Source organism: Triticum aestivum, chromosome 6A (assembly GCF_018294505.1).
Source record: "Triticum aestivum cultivar Chinese Spring chromosome 6A, IWGSC CS RefSeq v2.1, whole genome shotgun sequence".
Classification (NCBI taxonomy): domain Eukaryota; kingdom Viridiplantae; phylum Streptophyta; class Magnoliopsida; order Poales; family Poaceae; genus Triticum; species Triticum aestivum.
Genome location: NC_057809.1, coordinates 134181492 through 134203428, shown reverse-complemented (window position 1 = coordinate 134203428; position 21937 = coordinate 134181492). Strand labels below are relative to the sequence as shown.

The 21937-nt window shown below is 45.6% G+C and overlaps 2 protein-coding genes across 2 annotated transcripts; one reads left to right on the top strand and one right to left on the bottom strand.

Annotated features, from left to right (window-relative positions):
- The first annotated feature begins 11252 nt into the window (after positions 1 to 11252).
- LOC123132493 (ubiquitin receptor RAD23b) lies at positions 11253 to 18602 on the top strand. Its single transcript, XM_044552296.1, has 12 exons — positions 11253 to 11597; positions 13777 to 13938; positions 14356 to 14394; positions 14467 to 14531; positions 14620 to 14664; positions 15479 to 15656; positions 15740 to 15868; positions 15952 to 16017; positions 16954 to 17001; positions 17079 to 17188; positions 18096 to 18177; positions 18277 to 18602. The coding sequence occupies exons 1-12, from the start codon at positions 11532 to 11534 to the stop codon at positions 18388 to 18390; spliced, it is 1104 nt and encodes a 367-aa protein (XP_044408231.1). The 5' UTR covers positions 11253 to 11531; the 3' UTR covers positions 18391 to 18602.
- A 559-nt stretch (positions 18603 to 19161) lies between these two features.
- LOC123132492 (tubby-like protein 4) lies at positions 19162 to 21482 on the bottom strand. The gene is made up of 8 exons (XM_044552295.1): positions 20814 to 21482; positions 20503 to 20679; positions 20340 to 20395; positions 20164 to 20266; positions 19969 to 20058; positions 19742 to 19837; positions 19593 to 19660; positions 19162 to 19495 (listed from the first exon to the last, which is right to left on the bottom strand). Exons 1-8 carry the CDS (start codon positions 21339 to 21341, stop codon positions 19420 to 19422), a joined length of 1194 nt encoding a protein of 397 aa, XP_044408230.1. The 5' UTR covers positions 21342 to 21482; the 3' UTR covers positions 19162 to 19419.
- Positions 21483 to 21937: the final 455 nt, after the last annotated feature.

Genomic DNA, 21937 nt, shown 5'->3' with positions numbered 1-21937 from the left:
TCCTATCGACAGAGAAAGGGAGAACAGAGAGAGATGAGAGAGGGGAAACTCTGGGAGGAAACGGAAGAAAGAGGTGGCACGACGGGGCGGCGCGGGGCCTCACCGGAGAGGCGGCGACGACAAGGTGAAGCAAAGGTAAGCCGGCAGCTTGCCTTGGGACGACGGCTCCATGGGGGCGGGGACGAGGGCACCTCCTCGTGGCTTCTAGCTGACAGAAAGAGAGAGATATGCAAGGATATGAAAGAGGGAGAAACGGGAGGAGCACGGGAGGAGCACGGGAGGGAGAAGAAGGGGGGCGACGCTCATCTGGTTGGCTGCTGGGTGTGCCGGCGACGTGGCTGGCCGGACGGAGGTGGGGACGCGGGGCTCCTGGCGAGCACCTGCTCGGGAGAGGATCGAGGAAGCTTGCGAGGTTGGGGATGAGGTTGAGCGCGGGAGGTCGGCCCTGGGTTGCTGTGGGAGCTCCTGGACAGGGGCTCGATCAGCGCGAGCAGGGGGATCGAGTGAGGTAGGAGGAGAAGCAAAGAGCTTGGGCACTTCTCGGTTGGGAGGATTTGGATCAGGGAGGATCCCGAGGTGGATGCGGGAGAGAGTGGCGGCGGCTAGGAGGATCCCTAGAAATTAGGGATTTGGTCTCAGTTTAGACTAGTATATATAGCAGGTAGGTTAGGCTAGGGGCTATCTCGTCCCTCCGATCGTAATCGGACGGACGGAAAATTAGGCTAGGGAGAATCCAACAAAGAAACGAAGATACTTTCGGAATGTTTACGGATGATCCGGATCCATCGGTAATGACAGAGCGGGTCGGGTTTGGAGCAGTTTCGGACACGCACACGAGGGGTCAAGAGAGTTCAACGAGGACAAGGGCCTGACAAAATGACAACGGAGGCATAGAGAGAAAGGGAACTGCGAACGGCTACGAGTTTTTATGAAAACATGCAAATGCAATGCGCATGATGCTATGAGATGAGATGCATGACATGAACAAAATGCAAAACAAAAGACAAAACCCAACTACGAAGGAAATATCATATCGCATCTCTGGAAAAGGCAAGAGTTGGAGTTACGAATATGGAAAGTTGTATCCGGGGCGTTACAACACTCCACCACTACGAGAGGATCTCGTCCCGAGATCTAGGATGGCACCAGGGAGAAACAGAAGAGGAAGAGAAGAGGTAAAACTAAGTTGCCTCTTCGACAAATGAGTGAAACCAAAGAACCTTGAGAGTTTGAAAAGTTGAAAGAGAGAACACAACAGAGTTGAACACAATTGAGAGCACTGCGGTAGAGAATAGAAAGAAGGAACACCATGTGAACCTTGGAGGCTGCAAAGCTGTGAATGACAAGTACCAAGGACAAGAAGGAATTGGAACAACTCTAGTTGAAACGAGATAAACAAGGGACAAGGAAGAACAAATTCGGACAACACTCCGGTTGAAAAGAGATGCAAGACTTGATAAGATGAAAAGAACTTGAAGAGATGACACAACACTCTGGTTAAATGGATAAGCACGAAAAGAACATGATCCTCACAATTCGAGGGATGAGTGAAAAGAGCAACATCACAATGCCTCCGGAAGAAAGAATAGAAGATAGATCATTGGAATAACAGAATGGAGAAGAAAATGCCAACTTCTGCCACAAATGAGCTTGGAAAGCATCCTTCCAAGAAGGTTACAACGGGGTTGTTGGAAAACCCACAACGAATCGAATAAGCTTGTAGTGGGCTTATGGAAAACATCTCGAGACTATGAGGTGACAACCGGCCACTAATGGAAACCATTGATTTGATTGAGAGCACCAAAGAGATGAACAACTTCTTCACCGAGATGAGAAGGAGAAAATTGGATCATTGATAAGCACCACAAATAGCTACATTCCTTAGGGAAGACTGCAAGTGAGATATAACCCAATATAACTCCAACAAAAGATTGATTGGTTGAAAAGATCTCTTGAACGAACAGAAAATGATGGATTTAAATATGTCAGTCTTGAAAACTTGTGAATCATGAGACACGAAGGAAAATTATCAAGAATGGCATAATACCGCCGCAAAAGATAAGGTAGGAAGAATTGCACTTCAGATGCAAGATGAAGAATGCTTGAACTCCTCAAAACAAAACATGTGTTGGGCACCATGTTTATTTTAGAGTATAGCTTGGCGGGTCATAACTTCGAGAGAAAAACTTGAAGAACAATTGAAGAATGAAAGGAATCCTTGATGAACCACCATGTAGAGCCTCCAGTAAACAAAAGGATGAAAAGAATAGGATTCAAGCCTTGAAATGATTTAGATGGAGCTTCGCGATGATAATGCGGAAAACTTGGAACTCCGGAAAATAAAAGATGAACAACTTGGAATCAAGAGATTATTCATCAAGAACAATCTTCAAAAAGAAGAGATAAATCGACTTGATGAAAGAAGAATAAGAATTATGTTATGATCATCCTTCATCAATTAAATCGATGAGAGCAATGGATCGCATACAACTTATCCATGATGGAAATGATTAAAGGGAGATATAGCGCAACACTTGGGAAAATCTTCATGACACCGGTAGGATTTGGAAAGAACGAATGAGTTGATACGATAACCACAGAAAAGAAATCTTGAATGAACCACCGTCAGAAATGAAAAAGAACGAGGAAAATAGGATGAATCGCCGGGAGGAATTAGAAAAGCACGAAGATGCTTGAGAGAACTTGATACCGCGGAATGAAGAGGTCTCGAACTGATTACAGATTACTTGAACAAAGCACCGGAATAATAGTAAGACGGCCGAAGGGGCACGGATATAGAATAATTGGAGAACGAATTTGAAAACTTAGAACGAAGAAATATTCCGAAAAGATGACCTCCGGATGATCGAGAGGGAAAACAACTCCTGAAATACTCCGGATGGAAGAAAAGAATTTCTGACAAACGGGGTAATTTGCGAGGATAACAAGACGTAGAACCACGCGTCCTCGAGAGAACGGGCAAGATTTAGAGGAAAAACTCTTCTTCGGTCTTCAAGTGTTGAGAATGATGACGAGAAACACCACCAAAAATTGTTGAAATACTCCGGGAGAATGAAAAGCGAAGAGGTTGAGCCAACAATGAAAATGATTTGAAATCGATCTTGGAAAAGCATCTGACTGATGAAATTCATACTTACGTCATACTTCGAAAAGAATTTAAGAATAGCTCCGGAAAATCAGAAGAGTCAGGTAAGATCCTGGGAAAGACTTGTGGGTTAGGGCCCACTGAAAGAAACACCGTTGGAAAGGATTGTTTGAATGAGAAATGATGCACTGGAACGATTGAAAGATTTGAATGAGGTGACAACCTCGAAATAATTGAATGCAAAGATGAATGATAGGATGACGAGAGGAGGAACGAGCAAGGGGAAACACTTCGGTCGAGGGAAATAATATGATCGAACCGAGAAAATTGAGTTGAATCCACCGGAAAGAAAACAAGACAAGCATAGATGAACCAGACGAGAATTCACCGGTTGAGACAACTGAGGAAAGACTGAAGATACTCCGCACAAATGAAATTGATACTTGAATAGAGACTCAGACTCCGGGAATAAAAAGGGTGGGAGGGCCAGAAAACACAGGCAACTTGAACGGGGAATCGACGAGTAACTTGAAGAGAAAAAAGACCGATTGAAATAATTGAGGGAAAAAACAAAGGCTTCGCACGAGTAGGAAGGACACTCGATTACGTTCTCCTGTTTCGAGAAGAAAAAGGGTGGGCGGGTGGGAAAAACAAGGACAACTTCGGACAGGGAAACAACATCGATTGAAAAGAACTGAGGATTGATCTTGCAAAATATGAAGAGGATCGAATGACTCAAAGAGAAGTGCGCCGGATTGAAAAGAGGATGGACAACGAACGAAAACTAACCGCGTGATCCTATAGAAAAAATTGAACAAGAAGAGAAGTAGTTCCAAAACACCTACGTCAAGATTTCTCACCAGAGTGACGAAGGGGCAGAGGAGTAAAAAGAATTCCTACTCTCCGATATAACTAGACTCCGAAAAAGTTTTCTTCTAGACTCGACATCGGCCAAAACTACACGATCAATCAAGGGGGCTCCTAGGGTCGGTCGAGGCTTTGATACCAACTTGTCACGCCCAAGATGTGACCCTATCCTAAAGGAACTCGAAGGTCCCACCAAGGATAGAAGCGCATCTTGAAGACGCTTTTGCAAGGTGGATATCATTACATCAACATTACATAATAGTGGGGATACAAAATACATACAATGTCACATGAATACAACAATACATCATACATAAGATCAACATTCGACTACGGATGAAACATAAACAGAAACTCAAACAATATCCACCCTACTAGCCCAGGCTGCCGACCTGGAACCTATCCCCTGATCGAAGAAGCAGAAGAAGAACTCCAAAACAAGTAAACATCGCTCTCGCGTCATGATCATCGCATAACCTGTACCTGCAACTGTTGTTGTAGTAAACTGTGAGCCACGAGGACTCAACAATCCCATTACCATGGGTATCAAGACTAGCAAAGCTTAATGGGTAAGTAAGGGGTAAAGTGGTGAGGTTGCAGCAGCGGCTAAGCAATGTATGGTGGCTAACCTACGCAAATAAGAGCGAGAAGAGAAGCAAAGCAAGCGGTCGTCAACTAGTAATGATCAAGAAGTGATCCTGAACTCCTACTTACGTCAAACATAACCCAGAAACCGTGTTCTCCTCTCGAACAACCCCGAAAAGAGACACTCACGGTCACACACACGGTTGGTGTATTTTACAAGAGTTTACTTCAAGTTTACTACAACCGGACATTAACAAATTCCCATCTGCCACATAACCGCGGGCACGGCTTTCGAAAGTTCAAACCCTGCAGGGGTGTCCCAACTTAGCCCATGATAAGCTCTCGCGATCAACGAAGGATATTCCTTCTCCCGGGAAGACCCAATCAGTCTCGGAATCTCGGTTTACAAGACATTTCGGGAATGGTAAAACAAGACCAGCAAGACCTCCCGGCGTGCCGAAATCCTGATAGTAGTCGCGCGTATCTCGTCTCAGGCCACGACCGGATGAGCAGTCCGTACAACTAAAAGCAGGCCTCGAGTTTCCCCGAGGAGGCGCTGCAAGGGGCTCTAGTTTGGATCAATACTTAGACAAGCATTCGCCCGGGGGGGCTAAAATAAAGATGACCCTCGGGATGCGCGACTCCCAAGGGAAAAAGGTAATAGGCTGAGGCAAATGTAAAACCAATGTTGGGCCTTGCTAGAAGAGTTTTATTCAAAGCGAACTGTCAAGGGGGTCCCATAAATCAGCCAACCGCGTTAGGGACGCAAAATCCGGGAACATAATACCGATATGACGGAAACTAGGGTGGCAAGAATGGAACAAAACACCAGGCATAAGGCCGAGCCTTCCACCCTTTACCAAGTATATAGATGCATTAATAATATAAGAGATATTGTGATATCCCAACATAAACATAATCCAACATGGAGCAATCTTCATCTTCACCTGCAAATAGCAACGCTATAAGAGGGGCTGAGCAAATGCGGTAACATAGCCTAACAACGGTTTGCTAGGAAGGGTGACAAAGGTTAGAGGTTCATGGCAATTTGGGAGGCTTGATAAGCAAGTGGTGGGTAACGCAACAAAGCGGTAGAACGAAGCAACTAGCATAGCAATGATAGTAGTGAGATCCAAGGTGACGGTCATCTTGCCTAAAATCCCGCTAGGAAGAAGAACGAGTCCATGAAGAGGATGAACGGACGTAGTCGAACGAATCCTCACAACTCCGGAACGAAACCGAAGCTAACAAGAGAAGCAAACCGAAAAGAAGCAAACAACATGGTAAACAACCCTCACATAATCATGGCATGATGCACAATCAAGTATGATGCATGTCTGGTTTAAAGAGGCATGGCATGGCAAAGTGCAAGAAACAATACTACAAATTAAGTGGAGCTCAATATGCAACAAGTTGCATATTGACAAAACACCACATTGACATATTTAGGTTAATCTCGTTTAAGCTACCAAACAATATTAAATGTTGTTAAACATGGCAAGAGGTGAAGCATAAGTAAACTAACTATTTATGCAAGTTTAAATGAGGCCGGAAACAACAAACAACAATTCCGGAAAATCCTCATGTGCATATTTGAATTTGGTACTGTTCTGCCCTAAACCATATTTTATTGTTGTTAAACAGGAAAATAAAGTGCACCATGTTAAACTAGGCATTTTTCCACCCCATTTACATATAAAGTTTATTTAAAACCGAGCTACGGTTATTTAGTTATGAAATAAATCATTTTAGCATGGCATTTGAGCAAATTTAATCAAACATCATTTTAAACATTTCAAACATGGATGAAAGTGGCATAATGTGAAACTAGATGAAATTCTAAGCATTTTACATATATAAATTATTTACATATGATGCACCACTTGTGAGTTATTAATGCATGAACTCTAGGGGTTTTTCTGCAAAACTGCACTCTCTGGAAAAATACTAAAATCGTAGATCTAAAAAAAACAGGAACTGGGCCGAAACAGGGGGCGGCTGGGTGCTCACCATGGGCCTTGGCCCAAAACTATGGAGAGGAGGAGGCAGGCCGGGACGCTGGGCCTTGGGGAGGCGCTGGCCCACGCAGCAGGGCGACGGGTCAACGGCGCGGGTGAGCGGAAGGAGAGAAGCGGTCAACGCGGTTGTGCGAATGCAGCCTCCTCCTCTCGAGCAGAGGCAGGAGCGGGACTTGGCAGCGTCAGGCGACGAGGATCCGGTCGAGGACGACGTCGGCGAGGGCCGACCGGAACAGGACTGGGACGACGGGATCTGACGGAGGGGCCGGATCTGGAGCGAACGGTGGCGGCTTGAGGCGCTGGTGCGGGCAGAGCTCAGCGAGGCCATGACGCGGGGGTGCTCCTATCGACAGAGAAAGGGAGAACAGAGAGAGATGAGAGAGGGGAAACGCAGGGAGGAAACGGAAGAAAGAGGTGGCACGACGGGGCGGCGCGAGGCCTCACCAGAGAGGCGACGACGACAAGGCGAAGCAGAGGCAAGCCGGCAGCTTGCCTTGGGACGACGGCTCCATGGGGACGGGGACGAGGGCACCTCCTCGTGGCTTCCAGCTGACAGAAAGAGAGAGATATGCAAGGATATGAGATAGGGAGAAACGGGAGGAGCACGGGAAGGAGAAGAAGGGGGGCGACGCTCATCTGGTTGGCTACTGGGTGTGCCAGCGACGTGGCTGGCCAGACGGAGGCGGGGACACGGGGCTCCTGGCGAGCACCTGCTCGGGAGAGGATCGAGGAAGCTTGCGAGGTTGGGGATGAGGTCGAGCACGGGAGGCCGACGCTAGGTTGCTGTGGGAGCTCCTGGACAGGGGCTCGATCGGCGCGAGCAGGGGGATCGAGTGAGGTAGGAGGAGAAGCGAAGAGCTTGGGCACTTCTCGGTTGGGAGGATTTGGATCAGGGAGGATCCTGAGGTGGATGCGGGAGAGAGTGGCGACGGCTAGGAGGATCCCTAGAAATTAGGGATTTGGTCTCGGTTTAGACTAGTATATATAGCGGGTAGGTTAGGCTAGGGGCTATCTCGTCCCTCCGATCGTAATCGGACGGGCGGAAAAATAGGCTAGGGAGAATCCAACAAAGAAACGAAGATACTTTCGGGATGTTTAGGGATGATTCGGATCCATCGGTAACGACAGAGCGGGTCGGGTTCGGAGCAGTTTCGGACACGCACACGAGGGGTCAAGAGAGGTCAACAAGGACAAGGTCCTGACAAAATGACAACGGAGGCAAAGAGAGAAAGGGCAACTGCAAACGGTACGAGTTTTTATGAAAACATGCAAATGCAATGCGCATGATGCTATGAGATGAGATGCATGACATGAACAAAATGCAGAACAAAAGACAAAACCCAACCACGAAGGAAATATCATATCGCATCTCCGGAAAAGGCAAGAGTTGGAGTTACGAATATGGAAAGTTGTATCCGGGGCGTTACACACAGTCCCAGACACACAGTCCTCACCGTATTCTCCTTGAGCTAAGGTCACACAGACCTTGCCCAATCACTCGTGATAAGTCTTCAGGTGACTTCCAAACCTTCACAAACTCGGTCACTCGGCGATCCACAATTTCCTCTTGGATGCTCTAGACCATGACGCCTAACCGTCTGGAAGATGCACAGTCTTCAAAGGCAACAAGCGTCGAATCCACGCAGGATCAATCTCTTCAGTGATGCTCAATCACTTTGGGTTTGTAGGTGTTTGGGTTTGGGTTTTCCTCACTTGATGATTTTCGCTCAAAGTCCTCGGAGGATGGGATGCTCTCAAATGACAAGTGTCAGTTTCTCTCGGAGCAGCCAACCAGCTAGTGGTTGTAGGGCGACTATTTATAGCCTAGGGAGCAGCCTGACATGATAAGACATAAATGTCGTTCAATGATATGACCGTTAGGTGGGAAGATATTTTGGGACAGCTGGCACGTAGCACAGCAACAGTCGAAAATTTGACTATCAAATTCCTCAGGGATATCATGTTCCTCACTTGTAGGCAATCCGCACTTGCGAATTCCTAACTCCTCAGTCAGAACAAATTCCTCAGAGACCAGAAGAACTTCGTCTCTGTCACTGAAGAAATTGACTAAGCTGCATGAGATTTCCAATGGCTTCACTCGAAGGGATTGGTAGGTGTAGGATTTTGAGATGAGCATCACTTGGAAATTTTTCCTTAGTATTTCCTCGACCCCCTTTAACAGTACGGTGTTTCCTATGACTCAAGAAAAAGAAAATGAAACTATGGAAACAAAAGTCTTCACGAATCATGTTCCTCGTACGAATATCAAGTCTTTATGGTCACACCAATTTCTTCACTTTCAAAGTTTTCAGAAATCCAAAGTCTTCAGTCGAAGACATTCATTTTTAGGGGTCGAATTTCTCTGTAAATATCAAACTCCTTATAGACTTATAGACCTGTGTACACTCACAAACACATTAGTTCCTTAACCTATAAGTCTTCAATACACCAAAATCACTAAGGGGCACTAGATGCACTTACAGGCGCCTAGAACACACATCAATTGTTCCAAGCCGTGTGCGGCACCCCCCTCCACAGTTTATGCCTCCGGTCATATTCACGTAGTGCTTAGGAGAAGCCCTGCGCGGATCACTTCACCATCATCGTCACCATGCCGTCGTGCTGACGGAACTCTCCCTCGACACTTTGCTGGATCAAGAGTTCAAGGGACGTCATCGAGCTGAACGTGTGCATAACTCGGAGGTGCCATACGTTCGGTGCTTGATCGGTCGGAACGTGAAGAAGTTCGACTACATCAACCACGTTAACAAACGCTTTCGCTTTTGATCTACGAGGGTACGTGGACACACTCCCCCCCCCTCTCGTTGCTATGCATCTCCTAGATAGATCTTGCGTGAGCGTAGGAAGTTTTTTGAAATTGCATGCTACGTTCCCCAACAAATACGTTGCAGACACAAGGGTCAATACATTGCATGTATTGGCAAGCTTCACCAGGATTGGCTTATCGGAAATAAACATGCAATTTGTTGTAAGGCTGGTTTCCATTTGCGCAAAATAGTTTTTCCCTACCTTTGTAATAGTGGATCTACTCTAATAGTTGGACATACCATCTCACACAGTAGTCCTGGACAGACGGTCTCACACAACCATCCATAAGCATATATATAAATGGGCCACCGTCTCACACGGCTACCTAAGACCAATCCCCATAGGTTAACCATGATCTCGCACTAGGAACAAATGGAGCAGGCGAACAAGTTACAATGTACATGGTGGATACCCAACTCTTGCCTATGGATGATATTGTTGTGTTCTAGCCGAACATGTTACAATGTATATGGTGGATTGCGGATGAGTCGAGCCCTTTGCTAGGTTGTAATTGCCCTCTATTTATGTTGAGCATGGTCCTTCGCTTATCCTATGGTGGTTGCCACACATCCATCACAAAATGGAGGAGAGAGGGAAGGGTGTCCGTATCGCCCCGGCACGACGAGGCGCGGCATGCTTGCCCATGCCGCGTGAGCTGCTACAGGACGCTCCTGTAGCATCACGCCAAGTAGGTGAGTCCTCAGTTGTAACTATTGATGTCCTTGGGGATGGCGCGCCTCATTAGCGCCCAAAGTTAAAAGGTGGACACGCTGTGTCCTATCTCAGCAGCTGATGACGACCACTGTAGCGGGGTGGTTCGCATTTAATGCCTCTGATAGGCAGATTCACTAGTTCCTTCGTGGGGGAGGAACCGGCCGTAAGGGGTGGTGTTTCCCGGGCGAATCCAGGGAAGTGCTTGCCGGGGGTTGGAGCCCTGCGAAGCACTTATCGAGGAGAAGGTGTGGAGTCTGTTCACCTAACGCCGAGCTGCCGAGCTCTTAGTTGTGCCAGCCAGAGCGACATCGCTTGCCGGGTGCCATTGTCAAGGCCTAGGTCAACCGCCCTAGGGTACCTCGGTTCCCATTGGGCCAACAGAAGCACCGTTGTGTAGATTAAAAAGGACTAGGTAAAGGATATTAAGGAATGTCTTTGAAAGAGATCACACATGCATTTATACACCCAATCCACTATCCACTAGGTGGATGTAGATATACTCGTCTAGAACCGTCGAAACAGAGAACGTAGAACACCAAAGTCGTGTGAAACGTGGAGGTGAAGCTACCGGTCAAAGGAAATTTCAAATGATCGGTCGTGCATGACGAATTTGATAAAATTCATCTGAAATAGCTTCAAACATGAACACAAAATTGAACATTTACGGTCGAAGAAAAGACGAACCGATCACCTAAATGGAACTACACTATCGATGTGCATGTTTTTTTGTGTAGACCTTATTTCGAATTGAAGCACTATTGTGTAGATTTTAGAAGAACTAATAAATGATGAAGGAGATTAGAGAGTTAAACCTCACAATCACATAGTACAACAAGTATTGACCGGCTACATCGCTTGAGCTATCCATATGCGCTCTTTTGCATCGCTCAAGTCTGACTCGTTGGAAACTGCCGAATCAAATGTTCCTAACGGGTGCGGATGGAAAGTGCTTTAAACATCGTGCACATAAGATTTTAATGCAGGCCAGCCTGGCCTGCCAAATGACTGATTTTTGCACCGCGCGGGCTTGGCTGGGCCTTAGGCAGCTGACGAAACGCTCCCTTTGGCTTCTGCTGGTCGTTTCACTTCCACGGCCCATAAGAAAGAAGAAAAATCTTAACTCTGTGAAGAAGACAGCCGCCGCAAACACACACGAGCTGGCCCAGCCACTCGAGGCACTCAGCTAGTAGCGAAGGCGAAGCAGGCGGCGGCGCATCGAGCGACTGCGGCGGCGCGGAGCCAGTGACGGAGGGGGCGAGGGGCAGCGAGGTCGATCCGCGAACTCGACGTGCCGTTATCCGCGGAGGGGTGCGTCAACAGCACATAACCTGCTGAAAACCCTAGCGCGAGCAGCGGAAAGGAAGGGGAGGAAGGAACTCCGATCTCCCGGCCGAGACCACCGCGGCGCCGCCATGAAGCTGACGGTGAAGACTCTCAAGGGCACCCACTTCGAGATCCGGGTCCAGCACAATGACACCGTGAGATTCCCCCCGCCCGCTCCCCTCGTTTAGTTTCAAATCTCCCCGACTTTTTTTTAATTCAAACAGGGCCCGCGTTCTTCGCTGGATGCACAACTTCACGGCGATTTTGTTTCGGGAAGTTCTCTAGCATTTCGATTAATGCAGATGATGTGACGGTGAACTAGATGTTAGGGACATGTAGTTATGCGTTACGGAAGGGATTAGCTTGTTAGATTTGGGTGTGCTACTGCTGATTAGGGGTTATTGCCGAGGTGTTGGCCCCTGAATTCGAATGCCGTTTGCACTGCGTCCTCGCATTTACTTGTGAGTGCTCAGGATCGTCTTAGGGGAAGAACAGTGCGGGTGAAGGATGGTGAGCGTGTTGTTGTAGGCAGACTGTTTTAAAAAATATATGGGCAGACGATTTTTGGCAGTATTCCAATGGACATGATTGGTAGACGCATGATGCTGTGGATATGCTGTGCTAATAGCTTGTTCCGGGGGTTGTGGTTTTGGGAGGATGGAAAGCTGGAGTTGGCGAGGATTTAGGTCTGGCAATTGACAAGTGATCTTCATGATCCAGGGTTCAGTTTGGGGTCGCAAGGTTGAGTTTCAGGAGTGCCATTGCCATTCTTTCCCATCTGCAGTAACCATGTCCTTTGGACGCCTTGTTATCCACTGTTCTTCCGCACCTGTGTTCCTTTGCCATGAGGAGTGCACTCCTTTCCAAACTGTTTTGTGATCATAGCCTGATAGCTGAATATTTTTTGTCAAGATATACTATCTATGTTCTTTTTGACTTGATGACCTAGGATCTGTGGCCGCAAAGTTTAACTCCCGATAAAACTATATAGGTTTATATAATAAATACATGTGATATTTGCTGTTAATTTATTTTTCAGAGTATTATACTCGATGTATAGTTGTATTTTTTCCGGTTTTGCTAAAACTTTTAGTTTGGTGTCATTCACGTAGTGGACCATCCGATTTTTGGCATCGTTATTTGTGCAGACCCTGTAAGCGTTCGGCTGTGAGTAAGCTATTTATGTTTTTCTTAGGGTATGTAAGCTATTTATGTGGTGTGACGCACGGCCGGTGCAGCCTTTGCTGGTTGTTAGACATCGGCTGGGGTGCAGCCCAATAGATTTCTGTACTTTGACTTTTCTGTTGTCGTTTTTTAACGGAACGTGTTGTCGTTATTCGAACGTGAACCAATTAGTATGTGTTTTCTTCTTTTTTTGCATACGTTTTTTGGGGCTTCACTTGTTTCTTGTTTGCCCTACGTTTTGCGTCACTTATTCATGTGCAATTGCTACCGTTGCAGCATAAATGCAATTAATGCGGGCTGTTTCTTTTTATATTTTTACTACTAGTTGCACGTGCGCGAGTTGCACACAATGCATTATGTGTAACTGTAATCATGTTGCAATTGCAAGTATTTTAAGATAGGCTGTAATTGCGAGTTTTCAAGTTTGGCCGTAATTGCAAGTTTTCAAATGGGGTCGCAACTGCAATTATTTTCAGTCGGGTCGCAACTGTAAGATTTCAAATTAGGTTGTAATTGCAAGTTTTCAAGTGGGGTTACAACTGTAAGTTTTTCAAGTTAGGTTGCAACTACAAGTTTTCAAGTGAGATCGCAACTGCAAGTTTTTAGATGAGGTCGCAATTGCTAGTTTTCAAGTCAGGTCGCAACTGCAAGTTTTCAAGTCAGGTCGCAACTGCAAGTTTTCAAGTCAGGTCGCAACTGCACGTTGCAACATTTTTAAAATTTTCCGTCATTTTTTTCTAAAATATTTTTAGGGTTGATTTTTCCTTCCTAATGTGTCTCCTTTTTTCAACCCAAAATCACGTGATGACAAGCCCATGTAGAGAGTCTTTTTTTATCCGCAAAAAAAAAGCCCATGTAGAGAGTCTTTTTTCTTTTTCTTTTGTTGTTTTGAATTACATAGCGGATAGAAATCTAGCCCAACCCAGCAACAAAAGGTGACGAATTGGCCTGCCAATGAAAGCAGGCTAGAATAACAAATAAGTGATGTCAGCTAAGGTGAATGAGACCAAACTATAACTCATCTAAATGAGTTCTAGGCACTTTTTTTTTGTCAAAGTAGCATTTCGAAGACCTTTTAACTATGAATAGTACAAATATTCAGTGGGAGTAATTACTTCAATATCATGCTAACTGTTTGCTTTGAATCAGATTATGGCTGTCAAGAAGAACATTGAAGAGATTCAAGGAAAGGATAGTTATCCATGGGGTCAACAACTGCTGATTCACAACGGCAAGGTTTTGAAGGATGAAAGCACATTGGATGAAAATCAAGTTAGCGAAGATGGATTTCTAGTTGTCATGCTTAGCAAGGTAGGCTGCTTATGCCCTATACAGTATGGATAGTTTCAGTTTTGTCATATGCTATTGGATTATTTTCACTGATTGAATACTTGGTGTAACAGTTGTAATACTATTTCGCCTTATTTGACGCGCCACAATTTGCTGGCCTCCTGACAGTTATTATTCACTAATGAAGAATATGCCTGAGATACTATTTCACCTTATTTGATGCGCCACAATTTGCTGGCCTCCCGCCATAGTTTATCTATATAGCTCCTTCCTATGTTACAGCTATGCTGTACATTGTCCATTTATATCAACATTACATAAAGTACTTGACACTTACAGCACTATTTTAACATAATTCAAGTTTTTCTTACTTGATGCGTTGGGCTTGTTCTTCTTATCTTAAAATTAAAAGTATAACTATTTAATTATTTTCTGCAGAGTAAAGCTTCTGCTTCCAGTGGAGCTTCATCTGCCCAGGTAAAATTCTTCTCTTGCGGATGAAAGCACAATAGTAGCAAGCATATGTACTGACACATGAACCATTACTAGCCTTCAAGCACTCCTGTTACCAGTCAAGCACCTCCAGTTGCTCAACCACAAGCTCCTCAGCCCCAGTGAGTCCCTTTCTAGCGTCCTGGTTGCATTTTACTGCATGCACATAGGGTCTTGCTCAAATTAAATGTATGCGTCATCTTTCTGCAGGGTCCCATCAACTACGACTTCTCAGCCTGAAAGACCACCCGCAGAGTATGTTTGAAGTCCGCCAGTTGATATTGCATTAGGGTCTTTTTTACCACTTAAATTTCGTGTTTCTGCTTGTATCCCTCCTGAGGGAAAACCGGTGTTCTTAAATTTCAGAGGCACGTCCTTCTGATGCTTGTTTCAGCTTTAAATCATGCAGTGTTGCATGAATGACCTCATAGCTGCAAAAGTTCATTTTGAAGAGTGACAACAATCACAAGTACCTGCATCAACTAATAGATTGCAGTTTGTGAGAAGTGAAAAGTATATTTTTTAACTTCTCCGTGAACATGTAACATGAGTCAATAGGGTTATAATCAGCAACCTCCTGACTTAAGCACAATGGTCAATGAACATCAACACTAGGTATTAAGTTAGAAGCACTGATCATAACTAGGTGAATTTCTGGAGTGCATGAAAATCAAAAGCCATTGAAACAGCAATTTGCATAGCTGGGTAATGGGAAGTTAGGCCCCAAACTGGAATTTTTGGGATTGCTGTAACTGTATGGATAGTAGCATTGCATGATCCTACAATCTGTCTCGCAGTCTTGGTGGTGTGAATATGAACCAAACCATTTCCCTTTAAATTTACCAGTTTTTTTTTGCGTGAAAAAAACTAGTAAATTTAAAGGGAAATGGTTTGGTTCATATTCACACCACCAAGACAAAAAAAACTAGTAAATTTAAAGGGAAATGGTTTGGTTCATATTCACACCACCAAGACAAAAAAAACTAGTAAATTTAAAGGGAAAAATGGTTTGGTTCATATTCACACCACCAAGACTGCTATGTAAAACTCTTGTTTCGTTTTTTGTTAGGACCCCTTCGAGTACAGTTGATCTTGCAGCATCGGATTTACTGTCAGGAAGCAATCTGGACACAATGATTAACCAGATAATGGAGATGGGGGGTGGCAGCTGGGACAGAGATAAGCTCCAAAGAGCTCTCCGTGCTGCTTATAACAATCCAGAACGGGCCATTGACTATCTGTACTCTGTGCGTATCTCTCCCCATCTGAATTTTTAATTTGGATCAATTTTTTGATGCTATAGTTGATATTTTGTTTTCTCAAACATTAGGGTATTCCAGTGACAGCTGAGGTTGCTGTTCCGGTGGTTGGTCAAGGGGCAAACACCACTGATGCAGCTCCTGGAGAAACCGGCCTCTCTGGAATCCCAAACACAGCACCATTAGATCTTTTCCCACAGGTTTACTTTCCACCTTTGTCTGTGTAGTGCTGGTGCGGTGTTGCTTCTTTGAGTATCTTTTGACTAATTGAATGATGTAACAGGGGGCTTCCCATGCTGGAGGTGCTGCTGGGGGTGGATCACTTGATTTTCTTAGAAATAACCAACAGGTTCTTATCTTTATGTTTTTTCAGTTACTTCTCTCCCTTTGTTTTCTATGATCTTTCTGATAGAGGAAAAAACGTGGTACGGAGCAATGGTGCACATGGGATCAAGCCAACCATTCTGTTTATTACTATCATTGCTCGTCAAACTATTCGATGATCTAATGTACTAGGAACAGAGATGACACGTGTGAAATATTTACTTATAATTTGATGTTGTGATGGTAGCCAAGTACTTGTCATGTGAATGCTGGTAGTTTGTCCACTCAAATCTATACTCCATCTCAAATTATAAGGCATACATTAATTTGTTAAGGCAAGGTGTTTACCAAAGTACTATGTCAGTATGTGAGATAAAATTGATGTCATTAGATTTGTATTAAAAAAGTTATGATTGCGATTTTATATATGTAGACAACATTAATTGAGTAACTATTGATCAAAATCTCCTCTTAACAATTCAAAATATGCTAGACATGTAGGGACAGAGGAAGTATCATTTATGCTTAACATTTGACTTGACGAGTTTATGTAGATTACTTGTATAGATATGTTAAGTATGTGGAAAGTAGAATTCTGTGGTAGGAGCATATACCGTGTTCAGTATAATTTGTTCTTTGTACAAGTGAGTGCTGTGGTGGAAGCAGTTATTAGTTGGTCCATCACGCAACGCTGTAGGATACACATGTTTATTGTTACTTGGGATGCTTTTGTGCATAATGTTGGGATAGGAAAGTATTATCCTGCGCGTATCATTGCATTTGCATTCCGAACGAATTGTTATTTTCTATGTATATACACTAAAAGTATGCAATGCTCCATTTAGTAGAGTATTAGTGATTAATGTAGTTTGATCGAATGAACCTCCCTTCAGTACCCTACCATGTGTTATTCTAATTTTGAATTAGTAGTATATTGCTAATTTGCTATTATGATTTGCAGTTTCAAGCACTTCGGGAAATGGTCCATACAAATCCACAAATTTTACAGGTTTTCTATCAATGTCTTGTTTTTGCTATGCTCACCTTCATTCTCTGTCTAAACTTTTTGCCGGTATTTCGCTACAGCCTATGCTCCAGGAATTGAGCAAGCAGAATCCTCAACTTCTGAGGTTGATTCAGGAGAACAATGATGAGTTCCTTCAGTTACTAAATGAGACATTTGAAGGCGGCGATGGGTACGTTTCTTATTTGCTGAATTTATATATTGTCTCATTTAAATATGCTATAGAATTCATGGTACTAATTTTGCTTTCTTAGTTATAAACTGGAATCTCATCAATCTGTTATATCCTTAACTCCCTATTCGCGAGATATAAAAGCTAGCTAGTAAGAAGACTTTCCCTTCTTTTCTGGGAGGGTGAGAACTTGAAAGACTGGCAGAGAAAAGGAAGAAAAGCGGCTATCTGCTCACTGCCACTCGCCAGGTGGTTAGATTTTGTGGCAGGTGGTTTTGCCATCTTGTTTGACTTCATCCTATCTTCCTAACCTATTGTTGTCAATTTTGTTTTGGTTCAGTTCATACCAAAACAGATTGGAGTATCACCAAAGAACTAGCTATGGACAGGGGTGCGTGGAAGCTTGCTATCCATGTGCCAGAGCCATGAGTTGGTCGCGAGATCTTATGGGTTTCACCTCTAGCCTATCCCAACTTGTTTGGGATTAAAGGCGTTGTTGTTGTTGTTATTCAGTTCATACCAGTAACTGGTAATAATTGTTTTTAGGCTTGTGCTGTTTCAAGTATAGCATATAGTTTTTTTTTCGGGAGCTGCTAATATAGTTTCTGAACATAACATGATAAGCTAGCATAAAGTGGCACCTTAAAGAACTTGTGTGTGTGGTACTTTATGTAAAAAATACTCCCTCCGTCCCAAAATAAGTGTCTCAACCTTAGTACAACTTTACACTAAAGTTAGTACAAAGTTGACACTTATTTTGGGACGGAGGGAGTATCTATTAGCTGCTGCTGCATCCTTTCCCCTGTACTTTGTGCTTTCAACCAATCATGGTGCTTCATTCTCACAATCTTTTCAATTTTAGTAGTCTACATATATCTACTAAATCTTCCTCGTGGGACATTTCCAGGGACTTTTTAGACCAGGCTGACCAGGATGAGATGCCTCATGCTATCAGTGTGACACCAGAAGAGCAAGAGGCAATTGGGAGGGTATGCCTCATGATTACCTTAAATGGCCTCTGGCTGCATAAATACACCATGCATCTCACTTATTCACCTTGGTTGATTGGATTTGTTTTCGCTCTTCAGTTGGAAGCCATGGGGTTTGAGAGAGCACGTGTCATCGAAGCATTCTTTGCCTGCGACAGGAATGAGCAACTCGCTGCAAACTATCTTCTTGAGCATGCTGGCGACGAAGAATAGAGAGAAAAAAAATTAGTTCACATTGGTTGATGGTGACTGTTTTTCTTTGTGGGACCATGACAGTGCTTGTTATGAACATCTGACCCAGATTGATGGTGACTGTTACGAGTGGCTACAACACCTTTAGGTTATTTGCATTCCGAATTTGAAAAAACTTGTAGAATGAGCAAAATTTATTGGGAGCTATCGGAGGAGTGCTGAAATGTTGTTTCCCTTTTGTTGTGTGATCATTGGAACATCAGTTCCGGTGATATGCATCAATGGTAAACATCAGTTCTGATGATATACCGGGCATTGCTAGCTTGGATTATACAAGAAAATCCCAAAACAATCCTGGCCCAAACCTGTTACTGTTTTTGATACGGACATCTAATTTTGCATATACTGCGGCGAGAACCCCTGGTCCAAAACCATCCTGGTTGTAGACGGCAGCCGGTTCTCCTTAGAATCCTGGCAACAGATTGAAGTGTTCCTGCCATCCTGGTTGTAGACGGCAGCCGGTTTTCTGATGCTGCACGAAAGAACGGACGAGTAATAAATACCTACCTACTCGCTGCTTAGCTGAAATAGCAGCAAGCATCTCCTGCCATCAGTGAGATATGCTGTCCTCCGACCACTCCCCTCCAAATCTCTCCTGACTGGCGCCACTCTCTTCATCCTTGGCGCTTTGGCAGTGACAGTAACTGTTTTCCTGGACAAGTACATTGCCGGGCATGACCAGCTCCGGCAGCGCAAGGACGAGTTTTCACAGTCCATCAGTTCATCAAAATCGGTTAGAACATGCGTATTTTCGAACGCAGGGAGTACCACATTGAGAATTCAATTTTGAGGCAAACAAGCATCGCCTACAGTGACAGGAGGGTAAGCAGACGAACATTTTGCTCTCTTATGATTCTTCTACTAATTATTTAATCCCTTCTCGAGGCGAGAAGACTACATGTACATAAAAATCGAACAAAGGAAACCATCAGGGTGCAGCACAAAAACAACATTCGGGCTAAACAAAACTCTGTCACATCTGCATCTCAGTCACAGCGTGCAGCACAGCTTGGAGTCCATCGACGCCAAGCAAATGCAGAATGCTTGGTAGCCAGTCAAGGGGTATCTGCAAATGAGATATTCGCATCAGAAAATGTTGCTACTAGTTACATACGATCGACGAATGTCGATGATCACTGTAAGGGCGATGATCGATGGCTTACCTGAAATCCATTATGTACTTGGACTTCCCGACCCTACCGAGCTGCAAGATCGTCTGCCTCCCGTTCTCCTGTCGAGCACAAGTTGTCGATATCATGATATGTTGCTCAGTCTGATCTAACCCCATCGAAAGCAGGAGCAGAAATTTTACCTCCAAAGTCATCTGGAAGTTCTTCACTGATGTCTGCACCTTGTATCCCATCCTCCCAACCCTCTCTCTGAAATCTAGTTCGTAGCGCTTCGTCATCTGTTGCAAATGCAAAAAACAAACACACTGCCTTTTAGGTACTGATGAACAAATACATCTCTCAGCTTAACTCCCGATTCTCGACACGTCAATCTGAAGGCTCAATAAGTTTCTTGAGGGAAGCTGCTTACATTGTTGTAGAAAGGTGATCTTGAGCAGAGTTGCTCAGCTCTGCTCCTCTTCTCCTGCCAATCCTTTGGAAGCCCACTGACGTGCTGAATCTGCAGCAACATTTCCACAACTAATGACCATATGACTCACTCGTTGGTTTAAACGAATCCATTCAAGTTCACTAATGAATCTCCCAGTGTTGCAAATGGATTTACCTGAGCAGAACTGTTGGTCCTCAGCTGCATGGACTGGTTCTTGGGGATCCATGCCCTCATGCTTCTGAAACTCCCCGTGAGCGTAGTAATAGTAGGGGCAAACCTGCAGAAATCAAAAATTGGTCAAGAAATCCATACAATTCATGGACATGTCACGCACGGAGATTGAATCTTACGCGATAACGCCAAGAAGCCGCTTGGACTGGCTCTTAAGCTCATCGACCCGGTCCCCCTACATCGGCGACCATTAATACTCATCATTGGTTCATGTCCACCATGGTAATCAGTCTCGAATCCAGGAGAGCGACATCAAGAATCAGGAAGGGGAACGTCATGTACCTGGCCCCAAATCTGGTACTTGGATCCAACAAGATTGGCACCCATAGTCCCGAGGAAGTTCTTGTCGGAGCTGCAGAAGACGCCGTCCTGGTTCTGCGCCACGATGAACTCCGACCTCCCTCTCCTCCTCCGGTGCCGGGCCACCGCCAGCTTCCGGTCCTGCCGCCCCTGCCCCTCCTGCAATCGCACAACAGAGAGACGGGCACGAATCCTTATGGCACTAATCTCAGCAACTAATCACACTACTCTCCCCCGGATTTTGAAAATTTGAAGCCGAGGAAGCGAAGGGGGGAGGACGGGGATTAGCTCACGTTGGTGTAGAGCGAGTAGAGCGCCACGCCTCTGGCCCCGGTGGCCTTCTCCCTGACGACGACGCAGGTGCACCTCCCGACGTCGATCGGCAGCGGGCGGCACAGCAGCGCCCTGTTGGGCAGCGTGGCCCAGGACGCGGCCGGCGCCGCCTCGTTGTCGGAGAGGTCCCACGCCTCGTAGGACGACGACGCCGGCGGTGGTGGCGGCGGCAGCAGCTCCCTCCCCCTCGGCCCGACGAACACGGGCAGCCCCGCCGCCGTCGCGGTCGCGGTCGCCGACGGCGCCTCCTCGCCCTCCATGCGGGCCTGCAGCGACGACGGCTTCAGCGGCGCCGCCTTCGCGGCAGCAGGCGTCGTCGCCCTCTTCTCCTCCTTGCCGGGGCCGAGATTGGCCGTGCCCAGGTTCTCCTTCTCGGCGGAGACCGCCGGCGCGCGTGGCCGCGCGCCGGCGGTGGCCGCAGGCGTGTCTGCGGCCGCGTTGCAGCTGAGGGGGGCCAGCGGCTCCCTCTTGGGCGGCGTGGCTGCCATTGGTGCGTGCGCGAGGGGAGGTTGACGGGGGTTTCGTGGTGCGAGGCTGCCTGTGCCTGGTGCTTAATCTATGGACCAAATGGCGGTGTGGTGGAGGTTTGGAGGTTTGGAGGGAGGATTTAAATTTGAAACGCTCTGATGAGTGGCGAGTGCCAACGGTCGCCGTCTCGGGAGCAGAGCTGGACCCTTTCTCTGTGGTGGCGACGTGATTTGCTTTTTGGACTTTGTTGGAATTTTGCTCTTGGACTTGCCCACTTCAGATAGACCGTGACCGAGTTTGAAAAACACTTCGCCTTGCTGATGGTGGTTTGGAGGGTGATTTAAATGAGCCGCTGCTGCTGCTGGTCTGCTTGCTTTTCGCTTGCGTTGCATGCAGTTTTTGGCAGGAAACAGGAGGCGATCAGTGGAAATAAATGAGGAAGCGTCGGGAGGGATACGAGGCGGGCTGGACAGATGGAGAGCAAGCGGGACCGTAACGTTGACGCTTCATGGCTGACGACAGCTTTTACTCCCAAGTGCCAGCTTGCATATGTGTCAGTACTCTAAACTCTAAAGCTACATATTTTTAGATCCTAAGCTGCATTCTTTAAATGGGG

Excerpts from the sequence above, each read along its gene's own strand:
- LOC123132492 (XM_044552295.1), bottom strand. The coding sequence starts at position 21,341 with ATGGCAGCCACGCCGCCCAAGAGGGAGCCGCTGGCCCCCCTCAGCTGC. Across the intron at positions 20,680-20,813 it reads TCTACTCGCTCTACACCAAC|GAGGGGCAGGGGCGGCAGGA; the intron begins GTGAGCTAATCC and ends GTGCGATTGCAG. Across the intron at positions 20,396-20,502 it reads AGTACCAGATTTGGGGCCAG|GGGGACCGGGTCGATGAGCT; the intron begins GTACATGACGTT and ends TCGCCGATGTAG.
- LOC123132493 (XM_044552296.1), top strand. The coding sequence starts at position 11,532 with ATGAAGCTGACGGTGAAGACTCTCAAGGGCACCCACTTCGAGATCCGG. Across the intron at positions 14,395-14,466 it reads GTGGAGCTTCATCTGCCCAG|CCTTCAAGCACTCCTGTTAC; the intron begins GTAAAATTCTTC and ends AACCATTACTAG. Across the intron at positions 14,532-14,619 it reads CCACAAGCTCCTCAGCCCCA|GGTCCCATCAACTACGACTT; the intron begins GTGAGTCCCTTT and ends ATCTTTCTGCAG.